Source organism: Oryctolagus cuniculus, chromosome 3 (assembly GCF_051225735.1).
Source record: "Oryctolagus cuniculus isolate XC-2025 breed Fujian yellow rabbit chromosome 3, ASM5122573v1, whole genome shotgun sequence".
NCBI lineage: Eukaryota > Metazoa > Chordata > Mammalia > Lagomorpha > Leporidae > Oryctolagus > Oryctolagus cuniculus.
In genome coordinates, this window is record NC_142869.1 from 141,493,776 (window position 1) to 141,509,888 (window position 16,113).

At 46.3% G+C, this 16,113-nt stretch overlaps 2 protein-coding genes across 12 annotated transcripts in view; one reads left to right on the top strand and one right to left on the bottom strand.

The window, feature by feature from the left end:
* CCDC146 (coiled-coil domain containing 146) overlaps window positions 1-7,113 on the top strand; it is a 205,739-nt gene extending 198,626 nt beyond the window's left edge. Inside the window, exons 16-19 of the mRNA XM_002712021.6 lie at window positions 669-797; window positions 1,213-1,350; window positions 4,799-5,047; window positions 6,604-7,113. Of these exons, the coding sequence (XP_002712067.3) occupies window positions 669-797; window positions 1,213-1,350; window positions 4,799-5,047; window positions 6,604-6,807 (720 nt within the window). The 3' untranslated portion in view covers window positions 6,808-7,113. The remainder of the gene's footprint in view (window positions 1-668; window positions 798-1,212; window positions 1,351-4,798; window positions 5,048-6,603) is intronic.
* A 5,084-nt stretch (window positions 7,114-12,197) lies between these two features.
* GSAP (gamma-secretase activating protein) overlaps window positions 12,198-16,113 on the bottom strand; it is a 173,241-nt gene continuing 169,325 nt past the window's right edge. For 9 of the 11 annotated variants that reach the window (XR_007920492.3, XM_070071192.2, XM_051848869.3 and 6 more), the window contains 3 exons: window positions 14,805-14,906; window positions 14,581-14,680; window positions 12,198-14,157 (listed from right to left, as the gene is read on the bottom strand). Coding sequence is in view for 8 of the 11 variants with exons in the window: in XM_070071192.2 (XP_069927293.2) it covers window positions 14,066-14,157; window positions 14,581-14,680; window positions 14,805-14,906 (294 nt within the window). In the remaining 3 variants the exon portion in view is untranslated. The remainder of the gene's footprint in view (window positions 14,158-14,580; window positions 14,681-14,804; window positions 14,907-16,113) is intronic. The other 2 variants (XR_016231702.1, XR_016231703.1) reach the window with 1 other exon arrangement.

Here is a 16,113-nt window from a genome sequence, read left to right on the forward strand (position 1 = left end):
CCATGTAAATGCCTGTAACTGAAGCCAGGAGCCAGGAACTTGATCACATGGGTGGCAGGAGTCCTGTTACTGAGCCGTCACCACTGCCTCTCAGGGCCTGCATTAGTAGGAAGCTGGAGTCATGAGCTGGGTTTTGAACCCAGGTACTCTGCCCCGGGACCCAGGTGTCTTAACCACTGAGCCCAAAGCCCAGCTGGCTGTGTAATTTGAGCCCTGCAACCACAAAGCATCCCACAAATCTGAGTGGCCTTCAAAACATTTCTAAAAAATGTAGGTTATGCTAAACAATGCATGGTTTTCTTTTTTAAAGAAAATTTGCAATTGAAGAAAACTTACCTTTCGATTCCATTTTTCCCTGAACTTTTAAAAGTACCCTTGTAGAACACGTAATGGGAACTCAACTTCCTCTGATGGTCCCGGAAGTCCTCCCTTGCCTATTGGCCAACTGTAGGTATCAGCCTCACAGCACCTTAAGTGAGCAGAGCGGAGGCCGAGTTTTGCCAGGGGCCCAGCTGATGGGCGTGGGAAGAAGACAGGGCTGGCTCGCTCTCCCACCCTGGCCTGGGTGGGTCTTGCTCAAACCCTCAAGGCCTGGGCTGTGTGCCTTGAAGATGCACTGAGCTGTAGGCTTGTTCTTTAATAGTGCTTGCTTCTCTCTTGTCTGCCAGTTCTCCCAGTGTACAGACAGAATCCAACACCTGGAGAAACAGTTTCTAAATCCTGAGGGTCAGAACAGAACCCGCTTCCTCTCGGGGAAGGATATGACCGAAGAAGAAATAATGGAAAAATTAGACGAGGTGAGTGTCGCTGCTAGACATCACCTCCCCGTGCCCCCTCGTTGGCACCTGCAGTCCCACAGAGGCTGCGTGTCATGCGGGCAGGCCTACCCTCAGCTCACAGGGGAGAATGTCCCAACTTGATTCAGCCACGTAGTGCGAGAAGGCAAAAATCCAGTGGTTTCCAGAGTCCAAGGGTTCCTTCCTCTTACAGCCCCAGAGGAGTGGTTCTGGCCCCTAGAATGGTTTCAGCTGCCTTTCTCCAGGGACCAATAGCAGGAGAGCTGAAAGACACAGGTGCTAGCTAGGGACTAAGCAGAGCCCTACCCCACCCGGGGCAGGACCCCTAGAGTGATCTGGAAGGGGGATACCCGTGAGGTCTTTCAGCAAACGTGTCTCCTCCTCTCTTCCTGTTAAAACTGTTTTTCGACCGTAGCTGGAAGTTCGGCTGGCCAAAAAGGAGGAGCAGTTACTGGAGAAGGACTTCATCTACGAACAGGTGTCCCGGCTCACGGACAGGCTGTGCAGCAAAACTCAGGCCTGCAAGGAGGACACGCTGCTCTTGGCCAAGAAGGTCTGCCGGCCCCGCCCCCTCCCTCCGCTCCGCTCCTCGGTTAGAGAATTGCCTAAAAAAAAGCTCCCATCTCAGTTGCTGACTCGATTCACTTGCTAGTAGGAAAACCTAAGCTTTGCGGTAACAGCTTGGGAGTCTGATTCAGCAAGATAATTGCTCCAACATGACCCTGTAGCCTTTCCAGTTCACGCGCTTTCTAGTGGCGGGAAGGCCTCCCTTTCCCATCCAACCAAGCAGCTCTGCTCCAGAACTCGGCCCGAACCAGCAACGGGGGAGGGGACGGGGACCGGTCACGAAAGGGCAGTCACACCATGGGTGGGGGAGGGACCACCGGGCCCCCTTGGGAAGGAAAGGTCAGTCCCATGGCGCTTCCTCCTTGAATAACCTTAAAATACCAAGACGAGGGCTTCCAAGCCACAGGGTCGAGGAGGAACCGATAGAAAGTTCCACTGAAGGACGCAGCCAGGGGGAGAAAGGCTGGGGACTGGGAGGCAGTGTCCCGAGACCGTGCACCCCAGAGCAGGTGGACCCCCAGCCCTTGCAAGCCAGCGATATCATAGTGACTGAACACACTCGTGCCTGCTCCCTCAGGCTGAGCCTGACCACGCATGTATGTGCGTGCGCGTGCACACACCCCCCAGAGGCCTTGTGAAGACATAATGGTAACGCTCGCACCCCAGGCTATGGGCTCCTAAGGGCAGCCGTTATCTCTCATTGTTCTGGTTTCCCAAGACCGTGGAAGCAAATCCACTGAACACGTACACAGGCAGTCTTGTTCCGGGAACAGTTCCAGCAACTACCCGGAAAATGACTTCAAACCTCGGGCTGCCTTGGCCACCCTTCGCCCTTGGACTTCAACCCTCACGGCCTCCGCTGATCATGCATCCCAGCGGCTGCTGCGTCATCCACAACTCTCCCTCGTGAAATCAGGAATGCTAAGTGTGCTTAAGCTCAGGAACGCTGCCTGAATCGGCCTTGCCCGTGTTTCTTTAAGCGTCATCTGTCTTCCTGTTGCAGAGTCAATTTCCTTTTCTTTGGGGAAGTCGTTTTCCGGAATCTCTCTGGAGGCAGCCACAATGCTAGAGAAATGGAAACAGGGGTCGCTTGCTGCCAGAGACGCTCCCAGCGAGCTGAGTCCGAGCCTCTGATTAACCTCTCTCCTCCCCCAACTTCCATGCTCTCCATTTGCCTCTTCTCGCCACCCACAATCTCTTCATAGTAGGAAGAACTGGCAAGTAGTAGAAAGACATTTAGACCTATGAATGATCTGAAGTCTCAGTTTCCTCATCTGTGAGATGGGTGTGATATGAGCTAAAGCCGTTGCAAGCCTTACATAGCTGAGCATGTAAGTGTCCTTAGCCACTTAGGGGTATCACTTTTCCTAAATAGCTTATGGCTCCTCGTGCCAGTTTCCCAGGTGAACAGCAATATGGGAAGTCTCAGAACTTGATACCAAGCTTATTTGAATTTATGGAGGAAAAAGGAGGTTGGCCAGTTTTGCACACACACAGACACACAAGTGCATTAACTGAATTAGATTTATGGTAATGACTTAGCATTGAGGCTTTACAGGACAAGTCTTTTTCACTCAGTACATGCTTCCTTAAAAATCAGTTCCGGGCCGATGCCGCGGCCCACTAGGCTAATCCTCCACCTTGCGGCGCTGGCACACCGGGTTCTAGTCCTGGTCGAGGCGCCAGATTCTGTCCTGGTTGCCCCTCTGCTGTGGCCAGCTCTCTGCTGTGGCCAGGGAGTGCAGTGGAGGATGGCCCAAGTGCTTGGGCCCTGCACCCCATGGGAGACCAGGAGAAGCACGTGGCTACTGCCTTCAGATCAGCGCGGTGCACCGGCCACAGCATGCTGGCCGCGGCGGCCATTGGAGGGTGAACCAATGGCAAAGGAAGACCTTTCTCTCTGTCTCTCTCTCTCACTGTCCACTCTGCCTGTCAAAAAAAAAAAAATCAGTTCTGAGCAGAACAGTCATAAAAATTTATATTCCCTGCTCCCTTAAGGGAGTTTGTCTACAATAATCAGTTACTACATTTTCAGAGGCCAGGAATGCACCAACACCAACATTTCTCTCAACAGATGTGCAGCTATGACCAGCGTATGCCTATTAAGAGAGAAAGGTAGGGATAGTTTGGGGCATGAAAATGAGCTTCCCCAATCTGTCCTGGCCCATTCATTCCTTCAGAAAACATCCTATTGTGATTTTCTTTGGTGCCTCATATTCTAAGCACTATTCCAGGAGCTGGGCATATCATCATGAATAAAACAGATAGTCTTTGACCCCGTGAAGAATGTATTCTTACGGAATAACAGACTATGACTGCTGAGCCGAACACACATGGAATAGGTCGGCGGTGAGCCCTGCTACAAAGGAAAAACAAAGCAAGGAGAGAGCAGTGTCTTTGGGTCGAAGGAGTCTCACTACTCCACTGTCCCACACTGGCTTTGGATGCACCCTGAGCCTACCCACTCTGGAAGCCAGAAAGCTTACCAGACCCCCCAATTGCAATTCTACTCCTTTCCTATCTTCTGCAATCATTTATTCAGTTAGTCCTAACTTTATTGGTGCTAAACCTGTGCAACACCGCTCACTCCACATTATTGGCCAAATTCTCCCCAGTTGCGCTCATGCTTGCTTACGATGCATCCCAGGAATAATGGCCACTTAGGGGTATTGCTAAAACGATTCAAATGTGTTGAGGCAACAGTTTCCATAAAAAGCATTCTCCACATGGGAACTTTGAGGATTAGCTTATACAAGCAGAGTAACTTCTAAAGATAGTTTTCTTCTCCTTGGTTTTTCTCTTGGTTAAGTGACAAACTAATAACAAGGAAAACTTGGGCATCAAGCAAACACCTTCCCCTCTCACCCCCTCACCTCTTTAGGGTAGCCACTTAGGGGAAGCAGGCGGTGCAGCAGGTTAAGGTGCCTGCTTCCCATATTAGAGTATTTGGATCGGCGTCCCCGCTCTGATCTCCTTCCTGCTAACGTGTACCATGGAGGCAGCAGATGGTGACTCGAATAGTTGAGTCCGTGCCACCCAAGTGAGAGATCCAGACTGAGTTGTAGACTCCCTGCTGCAGCCTGGTCCAACCATGGCTATTGTAGGTATTTGGGGGACGATATTTACCTACCTTCCTTCTGCTGTCTGCCCTTCAAATAAATAAAAATTTAATATAGATCCTTAACTATTCCCCCTTGAAATCCAATAATCAGATAAAGGACCCTTTCTTTTCTCCTTGTCCTTATTTACACAACCAGTGTGTTGGGCTCAATCTCTGAGGTCCCTTCCAGTTCGCATTTTCTATGACTTCCCAGGTAAACAACTCCTTCCTTCGGGCAAGAATGATTCCCATAGGCATGGCCAGCAGCCTGCCATTCTCTTCCAGTGACCAGGGGATGGATACACAGACTAAGCCTCAGGCTCTTTCATTCCAGATGAACGGATATCAGAAAAAGATCAAAGATACTACTGAGAAAATGATGGCTATTGTGGCCGAGTTGTCCATGAAACAAGCCATGACCATCGAACTCCAGAAGGAAGTCAGAGAGAAACAGGAATTCATCTTCGCTTGCAGTTCCAGGATGGAAAAGGGTCTGCCCCTCAATAAAGACATCGAGAGAGAATGGCTGAAAGTACTTCGAGACGAAGAAATGTATACCCTGGTGATGGCTGAGAAGTCTCGGGTAAGCTTTGGCTCTGTTGCGTCCCTAAGATGTGCCAGCAAGGGCTGTTTTGCGAGTCAACCTTCCCAACACAGGCTGAGCACTCTTACCAAAATGCTTGGGACCAGAAGTGTTTGGGATTTTTATGATTTTAGAATATATGCATATATACACACGGAGATATCTTGAGGATGGGACACCAAATTCAGTTATGTTTCTTCATCAACACAACCTGAAGCTAATTTTATAAGTATGTTTAGTGCACCTGCATTTTGACTGTGACCTGTCCCATGAGGACATCTAGAATATTCCCCTCGAGGCATCACATTGGCACTCCAAACAGGTCAGTTCTTGAGCATTTCATAGACAAAGCATGCTCAACCTTTGAAAAGTTGCCCACGTTGTCATACATGCAGTCCCATTGTCATTAGAAAGAAGTTTGTTTTCAGATATTAAGTAGACAAGTCCAAGTACAGAACTCCCTGAAAAACCCTTCACAAGCATCAAGTCCCACCCACAGCCTTGCAACCTGGGGTGTGGCTGTACAGTGGGCTCCCACCAGCACGGCACGGGCTTTACCGATTGTACCTCTGCTCAGACCACAGCTGCCTCTTCCATGTCCAGCTGCTGGGCCTCGAATTGCATTCTGAGGCCTCCAGTCTCATTGTGGTTGCCGTAGCCTCCTACAGACACCGTACCTGTTGTGTCTGGTGTCACATGCCTCAGTGTCACCTGTTTCTCTTCCTACCACTGGACCCACCTACATCCACCTAAGTCTCCTGTCTTCCCCATGGCCTTTCTGTTGTCTTAGGACAGAATCCGGCATCTCTTTCCAAGGAGTTCACATCCCAGGATCATATAAGTCACTCCTAGCTTGTCAAGTTGACATCCTCAGGAGAATCACTACTCACTCCCTAGCCCAAGAATAAGGTACCTTCCAAACGCACACTGGAAATACTGGCTGTACTGTAATTTCCATACCACCTGGAACCATACATCTTAGAACACTTGGATTTTACCTGTGGTGTCTGCTGTATCACATACAGTTCTGTTAGGTGCAATGAGAGAGTGTTCTGCTTTTCCAGAGAAGCAGGCCAAATCTTGATGATCTTGAGGCTCAAAGCAAGCTGAACTCATTTTTCTCTTCTTGATTCCACTTTAGTCCCATTAAGACATTAATCTCCATTGACTCACCAAAGGAAACACATTGTCAAAACATGGAAATAATTAGTGCTTGGTGGTAGGTACTGAGGTTGGAATACACAGTACATTTCAGACCCGTCCATCAGTTTTTAAACCTGAAACCCCAGGAACAGTGTGATGCTTGAGCAATATAGTGCGTTCCAATGAGAAGGTGTGTGTGTGTGTGTGTGTGTGCGCACACGTGCATGAGAGAGAGAGAGAGAGAGAGAGAGAATTCAGTAGCTCCACCCTCATACCTTCATATCCCTTTAGGGGAAACATCAACCAGCCCAGCCTGAGGCTGCTTGGCCCCAGCTGTGTCTTTTGGGAGGCCCTGAGGTTGAAATGACCTCTGAGTTATCAAGAGACTGAAAACAAGAATTCATTCCTTACAGGAGTTCATGGAAGCAGATACCCACCAGCTGCCCAATGGTGTGTACACGACGGCAGAGCAGCGTCCAACCGCCTACATCCCAGAAGCAGATGCCACCCTGCCTCTGCCAAAACCGTACGGTGCTTTGGCTCCTTTTAAGCCCAGTGAACCTGGAGCCAACATGAGGCACATAAGGAAACCTGTTATAAAGCCAATTGAAATCTGAGGACATGCGCCAACCCAGGCTTCGCCGAGAGAGGACTGTCCCCAAGCCTCCTCATGTCCCCAGCTGGAGTATGCAAGCGTCACCATCCCCCCGTTACAGATACACAAGACTCTCACAGTTCAACACCCACCAGCTGCACCCCACATGATGCTGACTGGGACACAAAATTGTCCTGCAGTTGTGTCAATGCACACGCCTGGATTGCTCATGTATTTCTTTTTTCATTCTGACTACATTTCAGAAATAGCTCTAGTAGGTAAGGTGCCATAATAATGCAATCCAAATAAACCAACTTTCAATGAAGAACAGAAATTGGCAGAGGTCTGTTTGTCAACAGAAAAATACTGTTCCATATACACATTTGTTAAAAGAAAGAATAACCATCAGAGTAGGAAAATGTCCCAAGTATTGCAAAGTCGTAACTCCACTTTGTTAAAGCAGCAGCAGGGCTTGAAGTTGATGCTGGCAAAATCTAAATCATGTAGGAAAACACAGTAGCTTGTCGCTTCTGAAGTACTGTAACGGTGATTCTTCTAAGAATCCTTTAAGGGCAAAAGTAATTATATCCTCACCCCCCTTATAAATCCAGGGTTTTGCAATAGTATATGCAGATAACCTTGTGATGACTTTAAAGTTATACAAATTCCTCCAAAACCTCATGAAAATATTTGCAACTTTGCATGTGAAAGAACCGAAAATGAAGCCAGTTCCACTTACTCCCTTAAATGCATTATAATAGAGTTTCACTGCTTCTCACTCAAGTACATTTTCCTATTTATATTTTCTCTTGTACACGGATACTCAGGTTTGAAACCTATGGTTTTTATTTCACTAATATGCTATCACTAGCCTTATTTTATAGTGGTAGCAGTTAAGACTTTCCTTTTGCACCTCTACAAGTAAGAAATATCACATCCCTTCATTTGGCTAAATCAACCAGTCTATTCCGAGCACCCACCCTGGCAGACTGGAAGATTTCATCTCATTCTTGGCCTATGACTGTCACCTGACTGCTTGGCAAAGTCACTATGAAGCAGTTACTTGCGAGTGCCTTTGATAAGTAACCCGGTAGAAGCCATGTGGATGCTGCAGACACTTAAACACAGGTCCTGTGTTGTGGGAACTAGTGGCTTCATCAGGGGATGCAGAAAATATACAGACAGAAAATTTTTTTTTGACTTTTATTTAATGAATATAAATTTCCAAAGTACGACTTATGGATTACAATGGCTTCCCCCCCATAACGTCCCTCCCACCTGCAACCCTCCCCTCTCCCACTCCCTCTCCCCTTCCATTCACATCGATTCATTTTCGATTCTCTTTAACTACAGAAGATCAGTTTAGCATACATTAAGTAAAGATTTCAACAGTTTGCTCCCACACAGAAACATAGTGAAAAATAATAGATGATTTTTTAAATGATGATGAAATCAGATCAGACCTATTGTCATGTTTAATCCCAGTGAGAGTCAAGTTGGGAATTGATAATTTCTTTTTTTTTTTTTTTTACAGAAGAACAGTTTAGTATACATTAAGTAAAGCTTTCAACAGTTTGCACCCCCATAGAAACACAAAGTGAAATATACTGTTTGAGTGCTCGTTATAGCATTAAGTCTCAATGTACAGCACGCTAAGGACAGAGATCCTACATGAGGAGTAAGTGCACAGTGACTCCTGTTGTTGACTTTACAAATTGACACTCTTGTTTATGGCCTCAGTAATCTCCCCATGCTCCAGTCATGAGTTTCCAAGGCTATGGAAGCCCCTTGAGTTCTCCGACTCTTATCTTGTTTAGATAAGGTCATAGTCAAAGTGGAGGTTCTCTCCTCCCTTCAGAGAAAGGTACCTCCTTCTTTGAAGACCTGTTCTTTCCACTGGGATCTCACTCACAGAGATCTTTCATTTAGGGTTTTGTTTTTTTTTTTTTTTTTTTTTTTTTTGCCAGAGTGTCTTGGCTTTCCATGCCTGAAATACTCTCATACTCTCATGGGCTTTTCAGCCAGATCCGAATGCCTTTAGGGCTGATTCTGAGGCCAGAGTGCTATTTAGGACATCCACCATTCTATGAGTCTGCTGAGTATCTCGCTTCCCATGTTGGATCACTCTCCCCTTTATTTATTCTATTGGTTAGTATTAGCAGGTACTAGACATGTTTATGTGCTCCCTTTGACTCTTAGTCCTTTCATTATGATCAACTGTGAACTGAAATTGATCACTTGGACCAGTGAGATGGCATTGGTACATGCCACCTTGATGGGATTGAATTGGAGTCCCCTGGTATGTTTCTAACTCTACCATTTGGGGCAAGTCCAATTGAGCATGTCCCAAATTGTACATCTCTTCCCTCTCTTATTCCCACTCTTATGTTTAACAGGGATCACATTTCAGTTAATTTTCAACACTTAAGAATAACTGTGTATTAATTACAGAATTAAACCAGTCATATTAAGTAGAACAGACAAAAAAAACTACTAAGAGGGATAATGTATTAAGTTGTTCATTAACAGTCAGGGCTATGCTGATCAAGTCACCGTTTCTCATAGTGTCCATTTCACTTCAACAGGTTTCCTTTTTGGTGTTCAGTCAGTTGTCACCAATCAGGGAGAACATATGGTATTTGTCCCTTTGGGACTGGCTTATTTCACTCAGCATGATGTGTTCCAGATTCCTCCATTTTGTTGCAAATGACTGGATTTCGTTGTTTCTTACTGCGGTATAGTATTCTAAAGAGTACATATCCCATAATTTCTTTATCCAGTCTACTGTTGATGGGCATTTAGATTGGTTCCAGGTCTTGGCTATTGTGAATTGTGCTGCAATAAACATTAGGGTGCAGACAGCTTGTTTGTTTGCCAATTTAAATTCCTTTGGGTAAATCCCAAGAAGTGGGATGGCTGGGTCGAACGGTAGGGTTATCTTCAGGTTTCTGAGGAATCTCCAGACTGACTTCCATAGTGGCTTGACCAGTTTGCATTCCCACCAACAGTGGGTTAGTGTCCCTTTTTCCCCACATCCTCGCCAGCATCTGTTGTTGGTAGATTTCTGAATGTGAGCCATTCTAACCGGGGTGAAGTGAAACCTCATTGTGGTTTTGATTTGCATTTCCCTGATTGCTAGTGATCTTGAACATTTTTTCATGTGCCTGTTGGCCATTTGGATTTCCTCTTTTGAAAAATGTCTGTTGAGGTCCTTGGCCCATCTCTTAAGTGGGTTGTTTGTTTTGATGTTGTGGAGTTTCTTGATCTCTTTGTAGATTCTGGTTATTAACCCTTTATCTGTTGCATAGTTTGCAAATATTTTTTCCCATTCTGTCGGTTGTCTCTTCACTCTCCTGACTGTTTCTTTTGCAGTACAGAAACTTCTCAATTTGATGCAATCCCAATAGTTGATTTTGGCTTTGACTGCCTATGCCTCCCGGGTCTTTTCCAGAAATTCTTTGCCTGTGCCAATATCTTGAAGGGTTTCTCCAATGTTCTCTAATAACTTGATGGTGTCAGGTCATAGATTTAGGTCTTTAATCCACGTTGAGTGGATTTTTGTGTAAGGTGTAAGGTAGGGGTCTTGCCTCATGATTCTGCACATGGAAATCCAGTTTTCCCAGCACCATTTATTGAATAGACTGTCCTTGCTCCAGGAATTGGTTTTAGATCCTTGATCAAATATAAGTTGGCTGTAGATGTTTGGATTGATTTCTGGTGTTTCTATTCTGTTCCATTGGTCTATCCATCTGTTTCTGTACCAGTACCATGCTGTTTTGATTACAACTGTCCTGTAGTATGTCCTGAAATCTGGTATTGTAATGCCTCCGGCTTTTTGTTGTACAAGATTGCTTTAGCTATTCGAGGTCTCTTGTGCCTCCATATGAATTTCAGCATCATTTTTTCTAGATCTGAGAAGAATGTCTTCGGTATCTTGATTGGGATTGCATTGAATCTATAAATTGCTTTTGGGAGAATGGACATTTTGATGATGTTGATTCTTCCAATCCATGAGCATGGAAGATTTTTCCATTTCTTGGTATCCTCTCCTATTTCTTTCTTTAAGATTTTGTAATTCTCATCGTAGAGATCTTTAACATCCTTGGTTAAGTTTATTCCAAGGTATTTGATTGTTTTTGTAGCTATTGTGAATGGGATTGATCTTAGAAGTTCTTTCTCAGCCATGGCATTGCTTGTGTATACAAAGGCTGTTGATTTTTGTCCATTGATTTTATATCCTGCCACTTTGCCAAACTCCTCTATGAGTTCCAATAGTCTCTTAGTAGAGTTCTTTGGATCCCCTAAGTAAAGAATCATATCGTCTGCAAAGAGGGATAGTTTGACTTCTTCCTTCCCAACTTGTATTCCTTTAATTTCTTTTTCTTGTCTGATGGCTCTGGCTAAAACTTCCAGAACTATGTTAAATAGAAGTGGTGAGAGTGGGCATCCCCAGACAGGAAATTTGAACATAAGACTGGGAAAAACTGTTTAAATCAGAGGGAAGGTCCTTTGACGGTGGACACCGAGAAGGAAGGTACCGCCATGGCGGGACCGGCCTGGATCAGTCCGCGGGCATGTTTAATCTCGCCCTTCAGCAGAAATAAGGTTTTAACAGGTGGAAAAGGTTTCCAAGGCGGCTAACAGCCTGAGCAAGCCTTGGAAATAAGACAACAAAAGTTGTGTTTCAAGGCCCAGTGAACTGACCTGGCTGAGACAGAACCGGCTCATGTTGTGTAAGGTCAGGATGGGAGAGAGCTGCAGTGTCAAGAGGTTTGAATCTGCTCCTGTAACGAATGGCAGATTATTCAGGGGTTACTCCTGGAACAGAGTGACAGGATCAAGCTGGTGTTCATCTCAGATGTGCATCCGATAGAGTACAGCTTAGGAAGGGACCACACTAACCCAGGCGTGGAAAGAAAGGAATGAAAGCGAGGAACCAAAGGTAATGACCGTATCAAGAGAAAGACTCAGCGCAGCTTCCCTGTCGGGCTCCGAGGTGCTGAGGCTCGATGACCAGGAAGTATCAGAGTCAAGGGGAGATTCTACAGCGACAGCGCACAATGTATTTTTATAGGAAGTAAGTCGAGTTATCACACCAGTGAGTGATATTTATAATCATTAAAATTTCACAAGTTCACTGAGAACCGGAAGGGAGAAAGGTGGAGGGTTATGGGCTATTCCCAGGAAGCACCTACAATTTACGGGTCAGAATGAAAATATGTAGAAGACACGGTAAGAGAAATGGTACAACTAGTTAGTGTCATGGGGGCTTCTGGCGGAACATGTTCAGGGACTCAAGATTCCTGGCTCAGACAGAAAGTCTGTTCAAAGAACAGGAAGAGACCCATCGAAACTTTCAGTGTGTGTGTGTGTGTGTGTGTGTGTTTAATGAAAAGATATTACTAAATCAGATTTTTATCAATATAAAAAACTTTAATATAGTTTCGCTTGAACCATCAGGCAGACAAATCTAAACCCCTTACATACATAAGACGATGGGTGACAATTACTCCATATTACATTCTTCTATTCTGGAACTAGCAGACTTCTTTTAGTCCAAGTTCACTTTTAAGTATAAGAGTTCTTCAAAAACTACATAGAATCAAAAGATGTTTATTCTTGTGCAAAAATGTTTTTGTAATCCATTCAGGGCCAGCACTGTGGTGCATAGGCTAAAGCCATCGCCTGCAGTGCCAGTATCCCATAGGGGCACCGGTTTGAGTCCTGGCTGCTCCACTTCTGATCCAGCTCTCTGCTAATGGCCTGGGAAAGCAGAAGATGGCCCAAGTCCTTGGGCCCCTGCACCCACGTGGAAGACCCAGAGGAAGCTCCTGGCTCCTGGCTTTGGCTCAGCTTAGTTTCCACCATTGTGACCATCTGGGGAGTGAACCAGAGGATGGAAGACCTCTCTCTCTCTCTCTCTCTCTCTGTGTGTGTGTCTCTGTGTAACTCTGCCTTTCAAATAAATCTTTTTTAAAAATTCCATTCATATAGGCCGGCGCCGCGGCTCACTAGGCTAATCCTCCGCCTAGCGGCGCCGGCACACCGGGTTCTAGTCCCGGTCGGGGCGCCGGATTCTGTCCCGGTTGCCCCTCTTCCAGGCCAGCCCTCTGCTGTGGCCAGGGAGTGCAGTGGAGGATGGCCCAGGTGCTTGGGCCCTGCACCCCATGGGAGACCAGGAAAAGCACCTGGCTCCTGGCTCCTGCCATCGGATCAGCGCGGTGCGCCGGCCGCAGCGCGCCGACCGCGGCGGCCATTGGAGGGTGAACCAACGGCAAAGGAAGACCTTTCTCTCTGTCTCTCTCTCTCACTGTCCACTCTGCCTGTCCAAAAAAAAAAAAAAAAAAAAAAAAAAAAAAAAAAAATTCCATTCATATAAACAATCTTCCAAGAGTTCATGGAAAAGAAGTCATAAAATCTATACATGGATTTTCCAACAAAAATGTTAACTCCATTTTCCATGGACCTTAAAAGTTTTGTTTGAAAGGCAAAGATGAAGAAGCACCTTCTGACATTACATGTGTATTTTTGTAGAAATTGTTACTTTACTTATAATTACATACTTAACTCCAATCAGGTTTCTGTAAAATTTAAGTAAAACCAAATTCAAAGTAAAAGCAGCAACACCCACCTGCTATTTCACTCCCCAAATGCCCACAGTGGCCCCTGACCTGGGATGAAGCTGGTAGCAAGAACCCAATCGCTTGAGCTATCACTGCCGCCCTCCAGAGTCTGCACGGGCGAGAAGCTGGAGCCGGGCATCGAACCCAGGGACTCTGGTGTGGGAAGTGGGTGTCCCAGGTGCTGGCTTCACTGCCAGGCCAAGCGTCTGCCCCTTCACAGCGTTTCTGAAACTCCCTATCTTCTTTCCAAGTAGAGTCCTTTGATAAGATTTCATTTTTCATCTTGTTATTTTCAGAAACACACGTAGTTATCACTTTCCTAAGCACTGTTCCCTACATTTTTAAAAGCATATTTGATTTCAGAGAGTGATAGAAACCGGCGTTTGGCCTGCGACGTTACAGGGAAGAGCATTCTTTGTGCCGCCACGTGCCTCCTTGGACTGTTCACTTCTCTATATTTGTGCACCAGCTCCTTAAAACTGGCCCGAGACATGCAGCCGCGTTCTGTCTGAACAAGCCCCGCGCTGCAGCTCGGCTGGCTCAGTGCCGCAGTCTCCTGTGGGTTACCAGTCTGCCGTCTTGCTAGAGGATTCCCAGCAGGAGATAGGCTGGTGACCAAGATTGTAATACCGGGCGCAGATCCAATTGCATTTGCTCTTACAAGCCTAAAAGCATCATGGTGTGTTTCAGAGCCGCTTCCTCCACAAATTCTGCATCCACGTTGTCATGTCCTTCACACGCATAGAGATCTGGGGTGGCGGGGGGAGAGGGAGAGAGAGAGAGTTAGTTACTATAGAGCCATGGAGCACTGATAAATTTGTGCCCATGGCTCCATTGCATCAGATTTATTTTATATTTTAGTAAAACAGATTATTCTGAGAGTGTTCAAATTGATGAAACTACAGCACCAAAAAAGACCGTTCTCATCAACAGGCTTTAAAACCCCCAAACCCTTTTAAAACTTCAAAAGTGATTAGGTTATTCCTTTGGTAATTTATTCTAGGTAACAAGTTGCATACTGCTCATGACAACCACTTGCAATAAAAAAAAAAAAAACACCTCCTTCTAACTAAGGGTATTTTGGAAAGAAAACAGTCCCCAGAAGTCAAACAGGGAATGACTGAGGCATCAAGAGAAAAGACGCCAAAGCCCGAGAACAGAGGAGTGATTACCTTTGTTGGAAGATTCCAGATCTGTCAGAATTTCGATGAAGTAGTTCAGGGGCAGAAATTCTATACTGAAAGACGACTTGTCGATGGTAGAATTCCAAGGCTAAAAGGGAGAGCACTACTGGTATTAGCTGATCCTCCCAAACAGCACTAACTTCAATACAGGCTGACATGGGCGAACGGGATTCAAGCCCTGTCTCACAGGCTGTCCCTTCCCACAGACGCACCTGCTTCTTATAGTTCTGCAGGAGTCGAGTCACGTGGCCCCGCGAGATGATGTTCGAACTCACAGGATGATCCCAAAGGCGACAGATCTTCTGGCCGATGCGCTGTCACGCAAACCAAAACGTGCAATACATAAAGGAGCACAAACCTCACACTGCATCAGACGTACTTTATGTCTACTCCTAATTTCCGAGGCATCCTCCCACAGCTCCGAGTCTAAAGGAGAGGCCATTTATGACCCGGGGGCCCTCAGAGAAACGCCATGTTGCAATGCAGCATGCGTCTGAACTTGGAATAAATACCATGGCCTCCCATGCCACTTTAAGGAAAGCCGTGTACACGTGGGTCTTCTTGCCACATTTTTTTTCTGCTGCTCTCCAGCACCGCAGAGGTGCACACCAACCCCTCAGTGATGTCTGGACAGGCAATCAAAGGTTGAAGGCACGTGGACATCGCCTTCTCTGCCATCGCCTGGCCTAGAACATTCTAATTCCCTCACATACTGAAGGGGAGAGGGGGGAGTCAAATTCAGAGAGCAAAGGAAACGTTCAGCCCCAGCCCCCAGGAAGTTGGGAGCCGTGGAAAATATGTGTGGCTCTCTTGCCTGTGCTCCGTGAGGGGGGAGGGACTGCTAGGATCAAGGCTGTTAGGTCCAGAAAGGCAGTGGGTGTTCCTTTGGGAGAAGATGGTGCCAAAGGGCCAAGTGCTCAAGGTACGTAAACAGCCAGGACGGAGCTGGCCAAGGCGCTCCGGGGCAAGAAGTCGGCAGGCTCGGGGCGTGGCGCACCTCCCTGTGGAATTTCATATTTTCATAGTAGTTCTTCCTGAGAGCTCTTCTAGCCCACCAAAAAAAAAAAAAAAAAAAAAAAAAAAAAAAAAAAAAAAAAAAAAAGAAGAAGAAGAAGAAGAAAGGAAGGAAAAAAAAAAAAGAGGCATGGCTTTCAAACTTTTCCCCTCACGTTCCTCAACCTTCCCTTGACCTGGGAATGTTTTCCTGCCTGTGTAGAACTGTAGAAGGAAATGCAGTTCCAGAACCTTCTGACCCCACCTAGACTTAAATCACTGATCGTTAAAATGCCAGAGGCACGCGTTTCCCCTCCACCTCCCTCTCGGAGGCAGATGTAAACATCAGTGCGGTTTCCTGAGACGAGAAAGTGGCTGAATGTTCTCCGTGAGCTGCGCCAAGGCCACGCGAAGCCAGAAGAGCCAGTACTTGATGGGCTCCAGGGGGAGCAGTGACAGAGGGGTGGGATGGATGGGATTTCTTGGAAAGGGCTGCAAAGTGAAAGCTCAACAGACTTGAGCCCACAG